The 15,504-nt window shown below is 38.7% G+C and overlaps 1 protein-coding gene and 1 long non-coding RNA gene across 2 annotated transcripts in view; one reads left to right on the top strand and one right to left on the bottom strand.

Annotated features, from left to right (window-relative positions):
- LOC139797375 (von Willebrand factor D and EGF domain-containing protein-like) overlaps positions 1-15,504 on the bottom strand; it is a 182,774-nt gene that overhangs the window by 91,301 nt on the left and 75,969 nt on the right. The window contains exons 9-11 of the mRNA XM_071746450.1: positions 15,107-15,377; positions 12,081-12,259; positions 7,547-8,487 (exon numbers count right to left, since the gene is read on the bottom strand). Coding sequence (XP_071602551.1) covers positions 7,547-8,487; positions 12,081-12,259; positions 15,107-15,377 — 1,391 coding nt within the window. The remainder of the gene's footprint in view (positions 1-7,546; positions 8,488-12,080; positions 12,260-15,106; positions 15,378-15,504) is intronic.
- On the top strand, positions 8,294-13,466 carry LOC139797377 (uncharacterized). Its single transcript, XR_011726447.1, has 4 exons — positions 8,294-8,383; positions 10,673-10,748; positions 12,923-12,982; positions 13,317-13,466. It is a non-coding gene; the product is annotated as an uncharacterized lncRNA (long non-coding RNA).

Genomic DNA, 15,504 nt, shown 5'->3' with positions numbered 1-15,504 from the left:
TCAGTGGTGACCAGTGATAGGACAAGGGGTAATGGGTGTAAATTGGAGCATAGGAGGTTCAAGTTGAATATCAGAAAGAATTTTTTTACTGTAAGGGTGACAGAGCCCTGGAACAGGCTGCCCAGGGGGGTTGTGGAGTCTCCTTCACTGGAGACATTCAAAACCCGCCTGGACACGTTCCTAGGCGATGTACTCTAGGGGGCCCTGCTCTGGCAGGGGGGGTTGGACTAGATGATCTTTCGAGGTCCCTTCCAACCCCTAGGATTCTATGATTCTATGATTCTATGATTATCAGGATTCACAGCTAAGGTGAGGCCCACTCCTCAATGTATGCCAGGGAAAAAGGAACAGCATGTTTTGCAAACAAATATTTTCGATATTGTTTTTTCCAGTTTGCATTCAGTATTAAATCATAAAGTGGTTTCACTAGGAAGGACATGAGTAACTGAAACCAGTATCTTGAATTGCATAATATGTATTTTCATATTTATTTTTTATCCATTTTCCAATATAATCTAGTAAATTGAAGAAAAAAATCGGCATTAAGTGGAGTTTGCAGGTCTGAAAAGAAAGGTTTTCATTTTCAAGTTATACAGACCCTCTTTTAGAAAGTATTGCTATCTTAATGAAACTCCTTGAATGTCAACTTGAAGGAAATAAGAATATATTCCTAATATCTTAAAACTCTATGTAAAGAACACAATCCCAGTGGGAAGAAAGCATTGTATTAAAGTGTGTTGTATGTTGCCCCAGTGTATAGATATCTGTATGAAGTGTTCCTTGCTTTATGGAAATCATTACTGAAGAAAAATGTATTTGTTAGAAACAGTTGAGTTACCTTGTAAACTGTAAAACAATACCACTGCCTCACTTGCTATCCATCAGTTATTAAGTGAATGGGGGAAGGCACAGACATGGACAGTTTTCAGATCTCCCTCAGTGGGCTGAGATAAAGAAGACTCAACATTGTGGAATGTTAAAGGAAATAATTAATTTGAGAAAAAAAAAAAGAATATTTTTTCGAGAAGAGAGAATTTTTTTTTGGTAACTTCATCCAAGTAATACTAACTGTGACTGCGATAATACTATGTCCAACAAAGTCAGGGGAATTATAACAAAGAGGAGGATTAATTCCATTGACTTTGAATTTGAAAAGAAAAGCTTTTGAAAGAAAAATGCCATTTCATAATTTCTTTTTTTTTTTTTTTTTAAAGTTACAGCATTCTGTTTTGGCAAGAAGTTTAACAGTAGGAGGGTGTTTTCTGTTCTCACAAGCATGTTTGACTTTTCTTTTGATATCCAGTTTTGAAAAATTCATACTGTTGTTGGTATTTTGCATCCTCACTGCCATATAAAGTGTTTTGTCTTTAGGCTAATAAGTTTGGTTGCTTTTTTTCTTTGTTTAACAATCTAAAAAATTTAAAAACCTCTTCAGTCCTTCTGGAAGGAACAGACAAATTCCACAATTTCAGGTAATTACTTCTGAGACCATTTCTGGTGCTATTAAATGTAATTCTCTGGTCAGACCAGCACTGCAGGATGGTCATAAAAACAGAGTCTACCACCTTTACCTACAGTGAGTAGGATGTTTCTCTGTAGATATCTTGTCTAGTAGGCATTTTTAAATTTGTGTAGTCTTAATTTATGCACGGAGAGCTTCTATTGACCCAAACACCCTGATGGTTGTCTGTGTTGTTGTGATGTATCATGTCAACAAAACCCATATTGCATGTGCCAGAAAGTATCCATCTGTTTGACAGACTGACAGCACTTAAATAATCATCATGGCACCATGATCTGGAATTTAAAGACCTCTGAACTGATAGAAGTGGGAGAAACATATTTATTTCAAAGTCAGTATGTTCCCATATGAAATCTCCAAAGCAGATTTGATGTAGAGAACTAAATCCTCTGTCCCCTTTCACTCAAGGATTTTGAAACATTTTAAATCTTTTATTTAACTGTCTCCCACATTTTCCTTCTGTAAAACAGTAATTAAGCTTATAAATAAAGCACAACTACATGAAATATCTGTAATTCATACTTCATCCTCAGCTTGCATGGTTGGCCTGATTTAAAGCTCTGGGCTAATTCTTCCATAGGAGAGGAGAGAAGATCCCACCTGAGGAACTGCAATAGCTGATCCCACACTGTTGCTCAATATAATTATTTTTTAAGAATAGTTGGCGCTTTAATATTTAATCAGAGCACAAGCCCCAGCCCAAAGCAGTGTGGTAAATTCTGAAAGGTCTATATAACCAGTCCAAAAATAAGGGTGTCATTTGCGTTACTGCTGTTGCAGATGGATCTGAGACCTGTGTGGCTGTGGCTCACAGCTCTGAAAATGCAGCTGGGTTCACATAACTCCTTATTAATGCTGCTGGAATTGATTAACATGGAAATGGGACATGTGTAAGTGTGTTAGGTAAGTGTTAACTTCTCACCTTCTCACCATCATTTTTCCTCTCTGATTTCTCTGTTGGCCTTTTTTTTTTCCCCAGAAGTTTCTGCATAGAAATTTAAACTTCGTGTCATTACTTCACTGAAGCTAATTTGTCCTTATTATTCCTCATTACCTTTTATCTTGTAATTGCTCTTTAGAGCTTCATACAATCTGCATATTACATCACTCTATGTGTGCTTTACTAGTCCTGATTTTTTTTTTTTTATAAACAACATGGTCAATATATACAAATGGTAAGCACCAGTCTGATTTGCTATCTGCAGTAATTGGATTCTGCATTTAATTACAGCTAGTAATGACATTTTAAGCACCTTATGCAGGTGTTGGGGGGTTTTGTGAAACATTAAGCAACATTAAGAAAGTCTAAGCTTCTGGAGCATTGCCAGATTTCAGAGGTGCCTTTCAACTCCAAATTGCAGTTTTCATGAGGATAATTAGAGCCCTGGCCACCTGGACTGCTCCTGTTGGGGTTGGGCAGAGCAGAGGAGGCAGCCTGTCTGCAAGCCACACTTTGCATCTTCTTTCAACATATTTTCATTTTTAATTATTCCAAATACATTATGGATTGTATGCCAATCCCTTAAAGTGCTGCACAGCCATCTTTGGGGGTGTGTGCTGGTCAAAACCAGTGGCAGAACACATTCATATCTATCTGCAGTGTGGCTGAGATTGGGTGACCTTGGAAGAGATATTTGAGCTATGTTGATGTCCTCCTTGGTCCTGGGGGAGTTTTAATTCACATCTGTAATTCCAGCCTGAGAAAATTAGATGGAGATTTGTTTTGGGCCTAATGGGAAAATATATGACCAGGAAAAGGAGTTGCCTTCTCCTTCATTACTTGTGCAGCTCCTCTTGGAGGATAATTTTTTCCTATTAATGGAACGTTAGTATTTCAAAATAGACATTCTCCTGCATCTCTGGTCCTGTCTTTAAAAACAAACAACAAAACAAAACCAAATCAAACAAAAACTCAACCCAAATCAAACAAAAAAACCCAAAACCAAACACTCCCCCAAAATAACCCACAATCAAACAAAAAAACCCAAACAACAAAGCTCAAAATAAAGAGGGGGAGCAGTATTATATGTCCTGCAGAAATCTAACTGCATTCTTAATTTCTCCTCCTTTTGTTCTGTTCCTGCAGAATCTCTGCTAATTAATACCAAAGGCTTATCCTGCCTGCCCTTGCCTGGTGCTGGTGGTCTGTCACTGCCAGCCAGATCAGGACACCTGAGCTGCAAGTTAGAGGCTCAGGATGTTCCTGTTGGATTTATTTCTAAGATTGATCTTAGTTCTTCATCTCTAATAGCCTTTTCTGGTGTGAAATCCTGGGTTTAGTGATGAAAAGAGGACTTCAGTTCTGAGGACTCCCAGTCTTTGGAGCTGCCATTTCAGCAGCACATCACTGTTGTGTGCTGCTTCAGTGCTTTTCCCTGCACACAGGTGTTACATCACATGCTGTCTGCACAGAACATTTCTGCCCATGGAATGTTAAAACAAGCAAATAACTTTTTAAAATGTTGTGAATAAAACTCAGAAATCAAGAACAGCTAAAGGTGAAGCTCAGGGTAATACTTATCTTGCTTGTCTGTACCAAATTAACTAGTTGACCTTTTCCAAGTATTATAATGTCAGTGTGATCAGCATCCCAGACCTCAGATTTTATCTCCTTGTAGGGGATCTGACCTCTGGCTGGATATATTGATCTGCTATAATTTGCATTTACAAAACCAGGTGCTTTTATAGATACACAGTTTCTAGAGTCCTCTAACTAATAAATATTCTGTAATGAATGGAGTCCTTCTCTTTAAAAGGGCTGATGACAACCTTCAAGCCATTACTGCTGACACTGGTGGAAGTTCCTACTGCTTCTCAGTCACCTGTCACATGCAGAAGCTGAGGACTGTTTTGGTGACATGCTTTGGGAAGAGTCAAGCCATGGCAATTCACAGATTAAAGGTATATTTTATGAAGTGTTTGGCATTCCTGGAGCCCACGGTATAGAATGTATTTGCAACTCTACTGATCACTGTTGTTCCTAGTTGTAAATACTGGGATGTCTTAGGTAAATTTGGTCAGGAAATGGATCCCTTTTATTTTCAGTGTCTTCATTTTGGGGAATAAAACGACAAACCAAACCACATCCAATCAAAGAAACCCCAGGTTTATATGTTAGAGAGGCCCCTTTCCTTAAAAAACTCTCAAAAATGTTGATGGATTTTATTTTTCTTCATTAGTCTGTGGGCAATTTTTAAAGTCAGATTTGCTTAATCATCTGCTTTTCCATTTTTAAGAAAAATTGTAAAATATTTTAAATATTTTCTTTAGGATTTGGGACATACAATGAATTGTTTAGTAGTTTTATTGTCTACTCAGATGTTTGGGAAACAGCAATTCCTCTTTAAAATTGTAACTGTCATGCATTAAAATAGCTCAGACGTTTCCATGGGCTGAGGGTTCTATCCCTGTGAACCATGCTGTATGCTCAGGGTTTTACAAAAAGAAAAAAATGAATCTATATTTTGCAGAGAAGATTTTAGTGATTACAGTTAATTCCACTAGCCTTGATAACAGTCTGTTGTGACATTTTTTGGTTTTTTTTTCCTTCTGTACAAAACTGTAAGTTCCCAGTGTATGTTCATGGTGTGGAATGTGCCATGAATGAGCGTTGTTTTACACCTCTGCAGGTGGACAGATGCTGATGAGAGGGCATCTATAATCTCATGAGTATGGTGCAAAAAAGAAAAATGAATGGTAAATGTTCCCCAGGTCAGGTGCACCCTTGGGAAGGCATGCCCTGCACATCAGAGTTATGCCATTGCCTTTTTTCTCAAGAGAAAAATAGATACTGGTGGCTCAAAACGGCAATTTCTACTACATTTTTATTTAATGTTTTCTCTTCTGAGCTTGCTAGAAAGCATATTTCTCAAGTAGTAGTTATTAATGTGTTCATTAGGATTTCTTAATGGAAAATAATATTTGTGCTTAAAGTTTACACTCACAAAAAATATTTTACAGGTATTAGTTAAGAAAAAATACAAGTCCTCAGCTACAGCTAAGGAGTGTTGGTTGTATACAGTGTGACAGAGGGATCATTCGCTATTTAAATCAAATATTGCCCTTGAAATGTTGGGAAAACTACATGGGAATTTTGGAAACGAGCCTTCTGCCTTGTGTTAGCAAAACTTCTGAAGCTGTCAATGCTAATTTGGTCACAATGCTATCAAAACCACCCCCTGCCAATGGAGCAGGATAAATATTAAGGGAAACTTCTACTTTCCTGTTTCCATGTGTGTGGTTCTCCTGCAGGAACAGCACTAAGCTCACTCCCCCCTGGAGATGACTAACAACAAAGGTGCTCATGATAAAAATTCAACCTCCAAGAGGCAGCTTTGGCTTGCAGAGTGAGTGGGAACCCTGGGACACTGGAGCAAGATTCCAGGGGCAGTGGAGGGAGTGGGGGTCTGTTGTGGTGAGTAGGGATACTGGTGACTCTTTGGAAAACTAGAGGGGAAAATTTGATATTCTGTGAACTCTCATCAATCAGACTCCCAAAAAAGAAATGATTGGAGGCAAAGGCAAGGGGGGACAGACAAAGCAGTCAGACAGGGGAGCAGTGATGGTTAACAGTGTGTTTGCCACAGCTTATGTGTGCATATTTGCCACTTCACACCTCCCTGTGCAGCCTTAGGCCATGCTCCATATTCTGTCCTTGTTTATGTTTGATGTCTCAGTAAGAAGACAAGGTGTCACTAACTTTTAATTGAAAGGTCATATTGAAGTTATTTCCTTCTAATCTGAGGGATTTCAACTATAGTTGAAGGTAAAATAAAAATTTAAAACTGGCCTAAGCAACTCCCCCTAACCTGATCACATCATAGCCAAATGAAGTTAAACATGAAATTGTTTATTGGACAATTACTGCAGATTTCTCAACTTGCATTTCAGTTACTGGTGTCAGTTCTCAGTGTCAGTAAGAATTAATTCCTCTAAATATAGGAAGCAATACTGCAAATTTAGCCTGCCATCAACAACAATAACAAAAATCTACAAATCTCAGGATATCTTTTAACCCCTTTAAATCAGTGCACTGAAAACATATTTGTGTAGCACATGGGTTATCCCCTCCTGGCTAGTAATGTGTTGGAGTATCAGATGTGCCACTGATTCAGATGTCTCATCCAAGCCATAGCAATTAATTCTAGATGTGGGCTTTACCTGCCCTAAAGAGAGTATAACGTCCATTAGCCAAAAAAAGCTGTAGATAAAGACCAGGATCCACATCTGGGATGGGTTGATAGATTATAATTTATAACTTCAGTTTAGCTGAAAAACTGTTCCTTCTTAAACTGCAGGAACTCAACTGTATGACTGAGCCCTGAGTACCTTTTTGTAACTTCAGTGATGAGGTTTGCTGAGGCAGGGCTTACTTTTAGTTTCAGACACTGTCAGCACTCATATTGGCTTTGGATTTATCCATTGAGGGCTGAACTGAGAAGAAGGAACAGACCTAATGCAATAGTTTCCTCTGGAGATGTAATTCACAATTCTTTGCAGAATCAGGTCTGCAGGCTTGAATATGTCCTCTATCTAATTCATGGCTTTGACAATGTTACCTGTTCCTTCTGTCACTTTTAATTTTTTGTTGTTGTTACTTGTACAGTGTTTGAAATTAATTTTCAAATCTTATTCCCTGTCGATCAGGAAAAAAAGAATTATCTATACAGTGTTAACATGAATATTGACCACAAGGTGAACAGGACCCTCTTTTTTTTGTCAGAAGCTTGCTTGTCAGCATGCCAGTGATAGATCAGATGTAAAGAAAATCACTTCTGCAAAACCAATTTGCTAAGGGGCTTGTAAAATCCATTTTTAAAAAGTTACTGAGGTGAAAAAGTGAAGGACCAGCCAACCGGATATTTTGATCGGCTCTTCAAGGTCAAAAACTGATTACTAATTCATCAAATATCTTACTGGTAGCACTGTCTGAAGAGCAAACAACTCTGTGCAGATGTTCTAACTAATAACTCTAATACCAGGAAAAGATAGGTAGAGGAAGAACAAACAGAATTTTAGACTTACTTTTGGCAATGCTACAATCATAGGAGCTGTGGTCTTCAAAGCACTGGCAGCCCAGTTCAGAACATTGTCCATTGCTGTTGCAGAAATCAGGACACTGGAGAGCCCTGAGGATTTTCTCCTGGGTAGCAGATGGCTGATTTCCATGAAACATTCCATGTCTCTTCCCTAGCACTCTTCTTTCACATTCATTTTCCAAAAGGGCTATCAGTGGCCTCACCCAAGCTACATCATCTTTGAGCTGCAGATCTAGAAGGCATATATCAATGGCCTCATCCATTTTTTTTCCAAGGAGACCTTTGCACACTAAGCCAATGGTGGAATTCGTGAGAATCTGGTGGCAAATTTCCTGAGCTTTGGTGATGGTTAGGCCACTGGGAGTAGGCCAAGACAGTGGAAGCTTTGTCCTAATCCCTTCAAAGTAATCCTCCGGGAAAAAATACGCAAAGCTCTCTGAGTCTCTCTGGCTTGTGCCACGTTGTGGGTGGAAGGATGAATACTCATAGTAGTCTCCCTGCCTTTTTACCCTCTGTAGGTCTTCTGTTGCTTTTGTAGAGCTAATGGAACTGTTGGTTTTCATGGAAACATTGTGCACAAGGAGTTTTATTTGGTCCTCTGGGCTACCTCGCTTGCGGACTGATTTAGGCAGATATGTCTGGTAAAATGACTTGGCTGACAGTTTCCCATCTTTTCTTGAAGCAGAATCTGTCTCTGGGTGAATGACAAACTCTGATGTAACATCTACATATGGGATTGCAGAGGTGTAATCCACGTGATCATAGTGGCAACCAGGAGACTGAGGGAAAGAAGTCTGGAAGGTATTCCACTTGTTCATCACAGGTACAGACATATTGCTTTCCTTCTGACAGCTGCAGTAATTTTTCCTTTGCTTCCTCTCAGAAGGTGCTGGAGTTTTGTCAAATAAACTCTTCCCTGGAGGTAATCTGATTTAAAAACAGAGAGAGATTAGAAGGAGGAAACTTTAAACAAACAAATTTATTATACCAAGTAAACTTTCTTTCTCTGAGGCTGAGGAATGGATAAATTCCCATTATACCAAAGTACTTAAGAAAATGCTTAAGTTTAATCTCTGTTTTCTTTAGTCACTTCTGCATTGCCCTTCTTGAGTTGTCCTGTTCAGTTTTTAGCACTACATTGGGACATTTCACTAACAGATGCTTAAGTGCTTTGCTGGAGCGTTGCCTAAATGCTTGACTTTTCTTTGCAGAACTTTCTCTAAGGTGCAGGTTACCCTTTGCATATTGCACACGAAAGAAGGCCCTAGGCTTGTCCCTGATGTGACTAATGTACAGCCTGGAGAATGACAAAAAATATGTATTTTTTTCAAGTTCTTTATTACAAAAATTGTCTTTATCTGTTTGACTGTGCTCTCTTTACCAGGTGTTTCCTCTAAGACTTGGATCAGTAGGTATTTTTTAGGTGTTTTTTTCTTTAAATTTTTTTATGCATGCTTCGTTTTGGTCTTGTCTTCTAGTGGAGCTTTCTTTGAGTTTTTCTTTAGACACAAAGCAGTTTTCTGTTGGTCATAGGGCTAGGCTATCACATAAGGTAAGTTGATTTTTTCCCCCTTTTTAATTTAGTCCAGCTTTAATGATGGATGAACTTTCTAGAGAGTTCAGTTTGAATAAACAGACATGATTAAAGTTTCTTTGGAAATTTCATAAAGCACAAGATCTTGTATTGATCTTACTTGTGCAGCACAGGGGGAATCCTGGAACTTCATAGAAAAAGATGCACTGCTTGTCCCTGTAGTTGGCACCAGTTTAGTTCCAGACAAATTTGAACAATCACTAAATATTTCAATTATTATTTTGGCATTAATTTTGTCTTGCAGACAGAATCTAGAGTTTTGATGAAAGTGAGAGCAAGTGCCAACATGTTGGAGGCAGATAACTAGATTCTGTGTAGGCAACATAATTGTCTCTATCCAATTTCTCCAATTTATACTGAAAATGGCATATATGGTATTGTTATTTTGATCACCAAAACAGTGCTACTATTAAATGTCACAGTGACAAAAGCAAAGTGAACTGATTTTTCTTTCTGAACCAGGAGACATATATGAAAACATTTTTCTCAGTGTCCAGGCACACTGGAATGCAGTATAAGACAGGACAGCTTCACAGCTGACAGTTCACAGAAATCACAAGCTGTTCTCTGCTTTCCTGAAGTCTGGGACAATAAAACTCTAATTTGTGCTGATTGAGGGAGCACTGAAACAACTTCTATTCTGTCAGACAACACAGCTTTGGTTTGAGTGGGCATCCTGCACAGGTTCCTCCAGTTCTGCATGGTGGTGATACCTGCATCTAAAACTGCCCAGACTCAGATGATGATCTAACTGCAAACATAAACTAAAGCAGCAGAACTAGCTCTTCATTTGAGGGAATCCTATGTAATTTAACAACTTTAGGTAAATATTGAATATTTAATAAATAATTTTAAAAAATCACATCAACCAATCCATAAACAAAAATGAAAAAAAAAAATCAGTAAAATGAAACTCTTTTGCCTTTATTTTATTGAAATAAATTTCTTTGCTGTTCCACATTGTGTGAAACCAGATACTGTGCTTTGGTTAGCTCTGGTCAACAGGACACAGGTGTGTGGTGTGGAAAGGATGGAGCCACTGGAAACCCTGTCCTGTCCCGTGGGCATGTGGGTGTCCAGAGAGCAAGGATGTGCCTTCTGTCCCCTGCACAGCATGATTAGACTGTCATTCCTCTTAGCTGCCATTATAATAAAAGAGAAATAAATACAAATTTTTCAAACTGACTTGGATGATACTATAGAAAATGATTTAGCATAGAATAGATTATTAATTAGAATAGATTATCAATTAATATGGAATAATTAAATTAGATTATTAAATTATAGATTATTAAATTATTATTAAACTAGATAATTAAATTAGAATTAATAGCATTAATTAGTAGCATTACTGCTGGATTTATCAAAAGAATTGCTAAATGGTTTCAAACATTTTTTACCCACTTAAAATACATGTTTTAACATTCAGCTATGTCTGGATGCTACTTAAGGTCTAGAAGGCTCTGATGTTGTTTTATTCTTCAAAAGTTTCACTGAAAAGCTGATTCTTACAAACAGATCTGTGCCATTCAGAGCCCTGCAGCTGCTTGGGAGAGGGGGGAGCAAAGGAAAGAGCTTAGCTGCCAGATGGTGAGTACTCAGACTACCTTCAGGTGCTGAAGAAAAACCTAACGTGTTTTCAGTGTTGTTTAAAATGAAATTAGGAACAGCAGCAGAAAGATCACCCTCAGGTTTTGTTTTTCACTGTGCTGTTTCTTCTTGGGTGGATCAGAAACCCATCCCATCTCCTCTGGAGTTGGCTACAGCCTTTCCTTTGGCTCAGTTCTTAACCAGGTTCTGAAGGGTCCCTGAGAATCCATCCCTGAGAGTACTGCAAGGTAAAACATCATCCCTCGTGTCCTTCTCACTCAGCAGGAGCTTCTGCCTTCCCTGGAGTATCCCCATCATATGTGCTGATTTGACTGTGTACAGGTCCTCCTAAGAATCTTGTTAATCCCTTTTTGGGTAGTCAGAAGTTGTTTCTTGCACCAAATCAATTCCCAATTTGCCTTTCTAGACATAAACTGACTGATTTTCACGTTGTTAAGATGTTAAAGATGGCTGACTTTTGAGTAATAGAATTTGTAATGATAGGTTAAAATGGCTGTTAAACCAGAATTTAGGCCTGTTGAATATAATGAGAATGTGGAAGAGGTGTTTGTTCATTTTCTGAAATGCAATAGGTGTGAAATATATTGTTCCTATAGGTCTGTGCTAAGTTCCCATGTAGAGATTAAGTGGTATGTTCAGGTGATTTGCCTTATTTTTCCTTATTTGAAAAATATACTTCACAAGCAAATCTCTACACAACTGACTTTGATTTTGGGAACACGTAGTAACAACATTTAGAGTTCGGCAACAGGAATTAAAATGTGGGATAGGGATGAGGATAGGGATTTGTTAGAGCTCTAGACTCCTGACTTTGGTTCCAGACCATCTGTCTCAGGAAGTGCAAGGTTTTAGAGCTCACTGTCATCATTAGTAGAGTAGATACTAAGTTTTAGCATGGTACACATATTACCACACTTAGTCAAAATTTAACATTTAATTTATACTCACACACTGTCATTAGTGTTCAGGAATAAAAGAACAAGGGAAATATCAAATCTTTAATTAATCCCTGTTGTCAGTTATCTACATTTTCTAGTGTGGGTGAGAACTGCATTTTTTTTAACAGCTGAGCAGGATCTTAACACAGCTCTTAATGTGACATTGCTTGTGAATATAAAACTTCTCTCTCAGTAGTTGCTTGTCTGCATTGTGCTGACTGAAAGTGAAGCCCTTGTGCTGTTTGGATGCTATTGGGACTCCTCTCACTGGATCTGTTGGGTGATTAGAGGAGTATGTAATGAAACAAACCTAACAACTCTCTTTGAAAGGGCTCTGCAGAGCATCTCCCAGCCCAGCAGCCTCTCTTGCTTTGTACCTCCACTCCTCTATGAAGTCTTCCTCAGGCACATTGCTCAGGTCGTTGGCACCAATCCCATCAAAGAGGCCACACAGACCTCGGGTCCTGTTGAAGTCACTGCCCGGAGCCCTCACGGTCAGACCCATTCCCCACTCACTCACATCAGCTCGAACAAATGCTCCTGATGGGAACAGGATCTGAAGAGGCAGAAAACAAAACTTGAACCCAAGCTGGTACCAAGCTTTTTATGCTATTAAAAAAAAAAAAAAGATGTCCCTTTCTATAAAGAAAATATCAATGCAGGACATTGGTGATGGTGAAGGTAATTTGAGATCAATTAGATACACTATAAATAATAATTCATCATTATTTAGCTTCATTTCAGCTTCTATGGTTCTCATATCTCATATTACATAAATCTAAAACCACACAAGTACCTTCTAAATAATTACAAACATTGAAGTTTTCTCACTGGTAAATCAACCACTAATTTTTGAAGTAACTTCCATGCTAGTAAGGCCATCCTGTTGTCTTTGCTTGGGAGATAATTTCGTTTAGATAAACTGCCAAGTCTGAAAAGCAGCTTTCTTCTCTCTGAAAAATCGTTTCATTTTCCAAGGCTGGGTTACCCAGAAAATGATTGTGTTTTAAAGTGGATAAAGCAATTTTCTCATTAAAGAACTTCTGGTAGGCTTACACTGACCTTTAGAAGAAAAAAAAAAAAATCATCTTGAAGTTAAGACAAAGAAGTGACTGTATATAATGGATTTTTCAGATTGGTGTCCCAACCAAGAGGAGAGGAAAAAAAAAAAAAAAAGCATCTGAAATTTGGTTTTGTTTGCTTTTTTTTTTTTTCCCAGGCAAAAAGAAATTTTGAAAGTGATCTGTGCCAGCAGTAGGAACAGAAGCACTCTAGCCTGGTAAGTTACCTTCTTATTTTTTTTCTTATCCAAAATTAAATGTTTTGAGTAAATTTTTAAAAGTACATTAAATAGTTGGAAACATCAATTACAATAGTTACAAAATACTGGTTGCTTTTTTTTCTTTTTTTAAGTCATCTCTTCTTAAGTATAATTTATTCAGTAAAACAATGATCATTGCTTGTCTTTCTCTCAGTGGGGATTTTTGTTTTAAGTTCCCCCCCACCAAATCTATTCCTAAATGTGAAGGAGCAACTAGTTTATATTTGCATCTGTGTGCTGCAACCAAGATTTTAATTTTGACTGTGATAAATAATAATCTTGCCCTCTTTAGCTTCCCAGTCATCCTTTCAGGCAGGACAATACTTTTTGAAGAGCCCTCTGTGAGAGATCTCCTCACCCAGCTGAGCAGAAGTGCTGCTGATTGCAGTAACAGGCAGGGACATTGTTTTGAACTTAAGGTCTCTGTTTTTATGAGGACACTTAAAACATCTTTTAAAAAAGAAAAGTTATTGGCCTTGATTAATAATGGAAGTAATTCTTTGAATCTGTTGGAAGGTCTCAGCTGTTCCTCCACCTTGGCTGTATGTCTCAAAAAAAAAAAAAAAAAAAAAAAAGATTCTGCAACGTAAAGCTCAAATGGTCTAATAGGTTATATTTTTCTTAGTGGTTTATAGTTAGAGCAGGAGAATTGCAGCTGACACGGTGATGGGTAGCATTTGATTTCCTTCAGACAAACATGTGCTTTCTAATTACATGCTTTACTACAGGGAGGAGAATTTTCTACAAGGCTGTGTGTAAAATCTTTGTAGTTGGGAGTGGATCAGCTACTTCAGTCTTCAGTGCTGCCTGTATTATTTCCAGGTGGGGATTTATTTCGGGGATTCAGAAGGCTATAACCCCTTGTTCTCCTGCTGCCCCTGGCAAGGTGTCTCATCTGCCACTGGAGACCCAACAACTACCCAGGTTTTCTGAAACCTATCCAGATCTAATGCTGCTAATCGAAGCTTTGAAGAAGCTTTTTTGAGACCTCACTTTTCAGAGATAGAGAGCTCAGTCCCATCCAAAGCATCAGACTTGAACAACATAGGTGCTGCTGTGGACCTGGCTCCTATGCTGCCTGAGGTAGGCAGTGGGCAATTGTTGAGCAAATTGGGATGGACTGAGGGTCCAGAACCATCTCAGCCCAAATTCTACAGGTTCCCATTCCCATCAGGGCAGAATTCGTATTCGTGTCCTAATTTGTTTCACTGAGTTTTACATGAGGTGTAAATGAGAATAGGGATTACTTGCTGAGATTATTCTAGTAATCAAACACTAATTATATTGCATTCAGTTGCAAAATGAACTTGCTTTCTGCTTTTTCTCTTTTCTGCAATTAACAGACTTCCAATTACTGTCTTACCAAGATCTGTTCCAAGCAAGGTCATGAGGAGAGCCAAATACTAGCCCCTCTGCATCATTCTGGCTCTGTTGTGGACCCGTCTTTACCCAAAACATTTCCTGGTTATAAATCTTTATGATACAGCTCTGGAATAGAGTTACCTCCTTGGCTGTAATTTGTGCCTCTTCACCAGAGCCCCTGGTGCAGCCTGTTGTTATTCTTCCAGAGCTTTCACTGGATTGGTGGGGATAAGAGCAAGGTATATGGCCATATATTTTTTCAAGCAAATACTTAAAAAATTGCACATTTGCAGCCCATTTTTGGAGGTTATCTGGATCTGACTAATACTTCCTTTCCATTCCACTCTAAAATTAAGTTATTCTGCTACCTGTGATCTTTCCTTGAATATTTATATGTAAGCTCTGCAAAGAAATTTGCTTTATGTGATGCAGTTGGGTAGTGCCTAGCATGAGCAAACCGGGAGCCGATTGCCGTACTGCAGAGAGCAGGTAACAATATTGGCATTCTGCTATGTCTTTGAGGAATTTCCAGAGATATTTGGTTTGTTTTTACAGTTTGTTAAACTAACACCTTAACCAACATCTCATTTTTTCAGGTGCATTTTGCTGCAGGCACCATCTTTAAATAGATATTTTTTGTAGCAACCTCATTAACAGCTCAGAAATACTAAACGCGCATTTTGAAAGAACAAGAAGAAGGGTGCCCGAGTAGCCACCTACTGTGATCTTTCTTCCTCCATAGGACTTTAGGATTTTGACCTGTGGTGATGCTTCTGTGCTTCTGACCACTAGCTGGGGTCTGCTCTCCTGAAAATGTCCACTGCAGGTGTCCAGCACCACGGTGTCACCCCCTTCTCGTGCAGCAACCCCACAGTTGCAGGCGGTGGCGGAGCGGTGGCCTCTGCAGTCCCACTGCCGAACGTGCACTTCGAACGCCCGGGACAGGCTCTGGCACAAAAGGAAGGTCCCAATTTTATAGTTATCGTAGCGCCTAAAAGGAAACCACAACAAAAACAACCAAACAAATAAAAGAGGATTTAGCAATCCAGAGCGTCCACCTGTGACAAGGGTTTGGTGGTGCTTGTACAGCAGCTTCTTAATTAGAGCAGCATGAGGGC

The sequence above is a fragment of the Heliangelus exortis genome, chromosome 6 (genome assembly GCF_036169615.1).
Source record: "Heliangelus exortis chromosome 6, bHelExo1.hap1, whole genome shotgun sequence".
NCBI lineage: Eukaryota > Metazoa > Chordata > Aves > Apodiformes > Trochilidae > Heliangelus > Heliangelus exortis.
The sequence above is the reverse complement of the archived record's forward strand: the minus strand, read 5'-3'. Positions and strand labels throughout refer to the sequence as shown.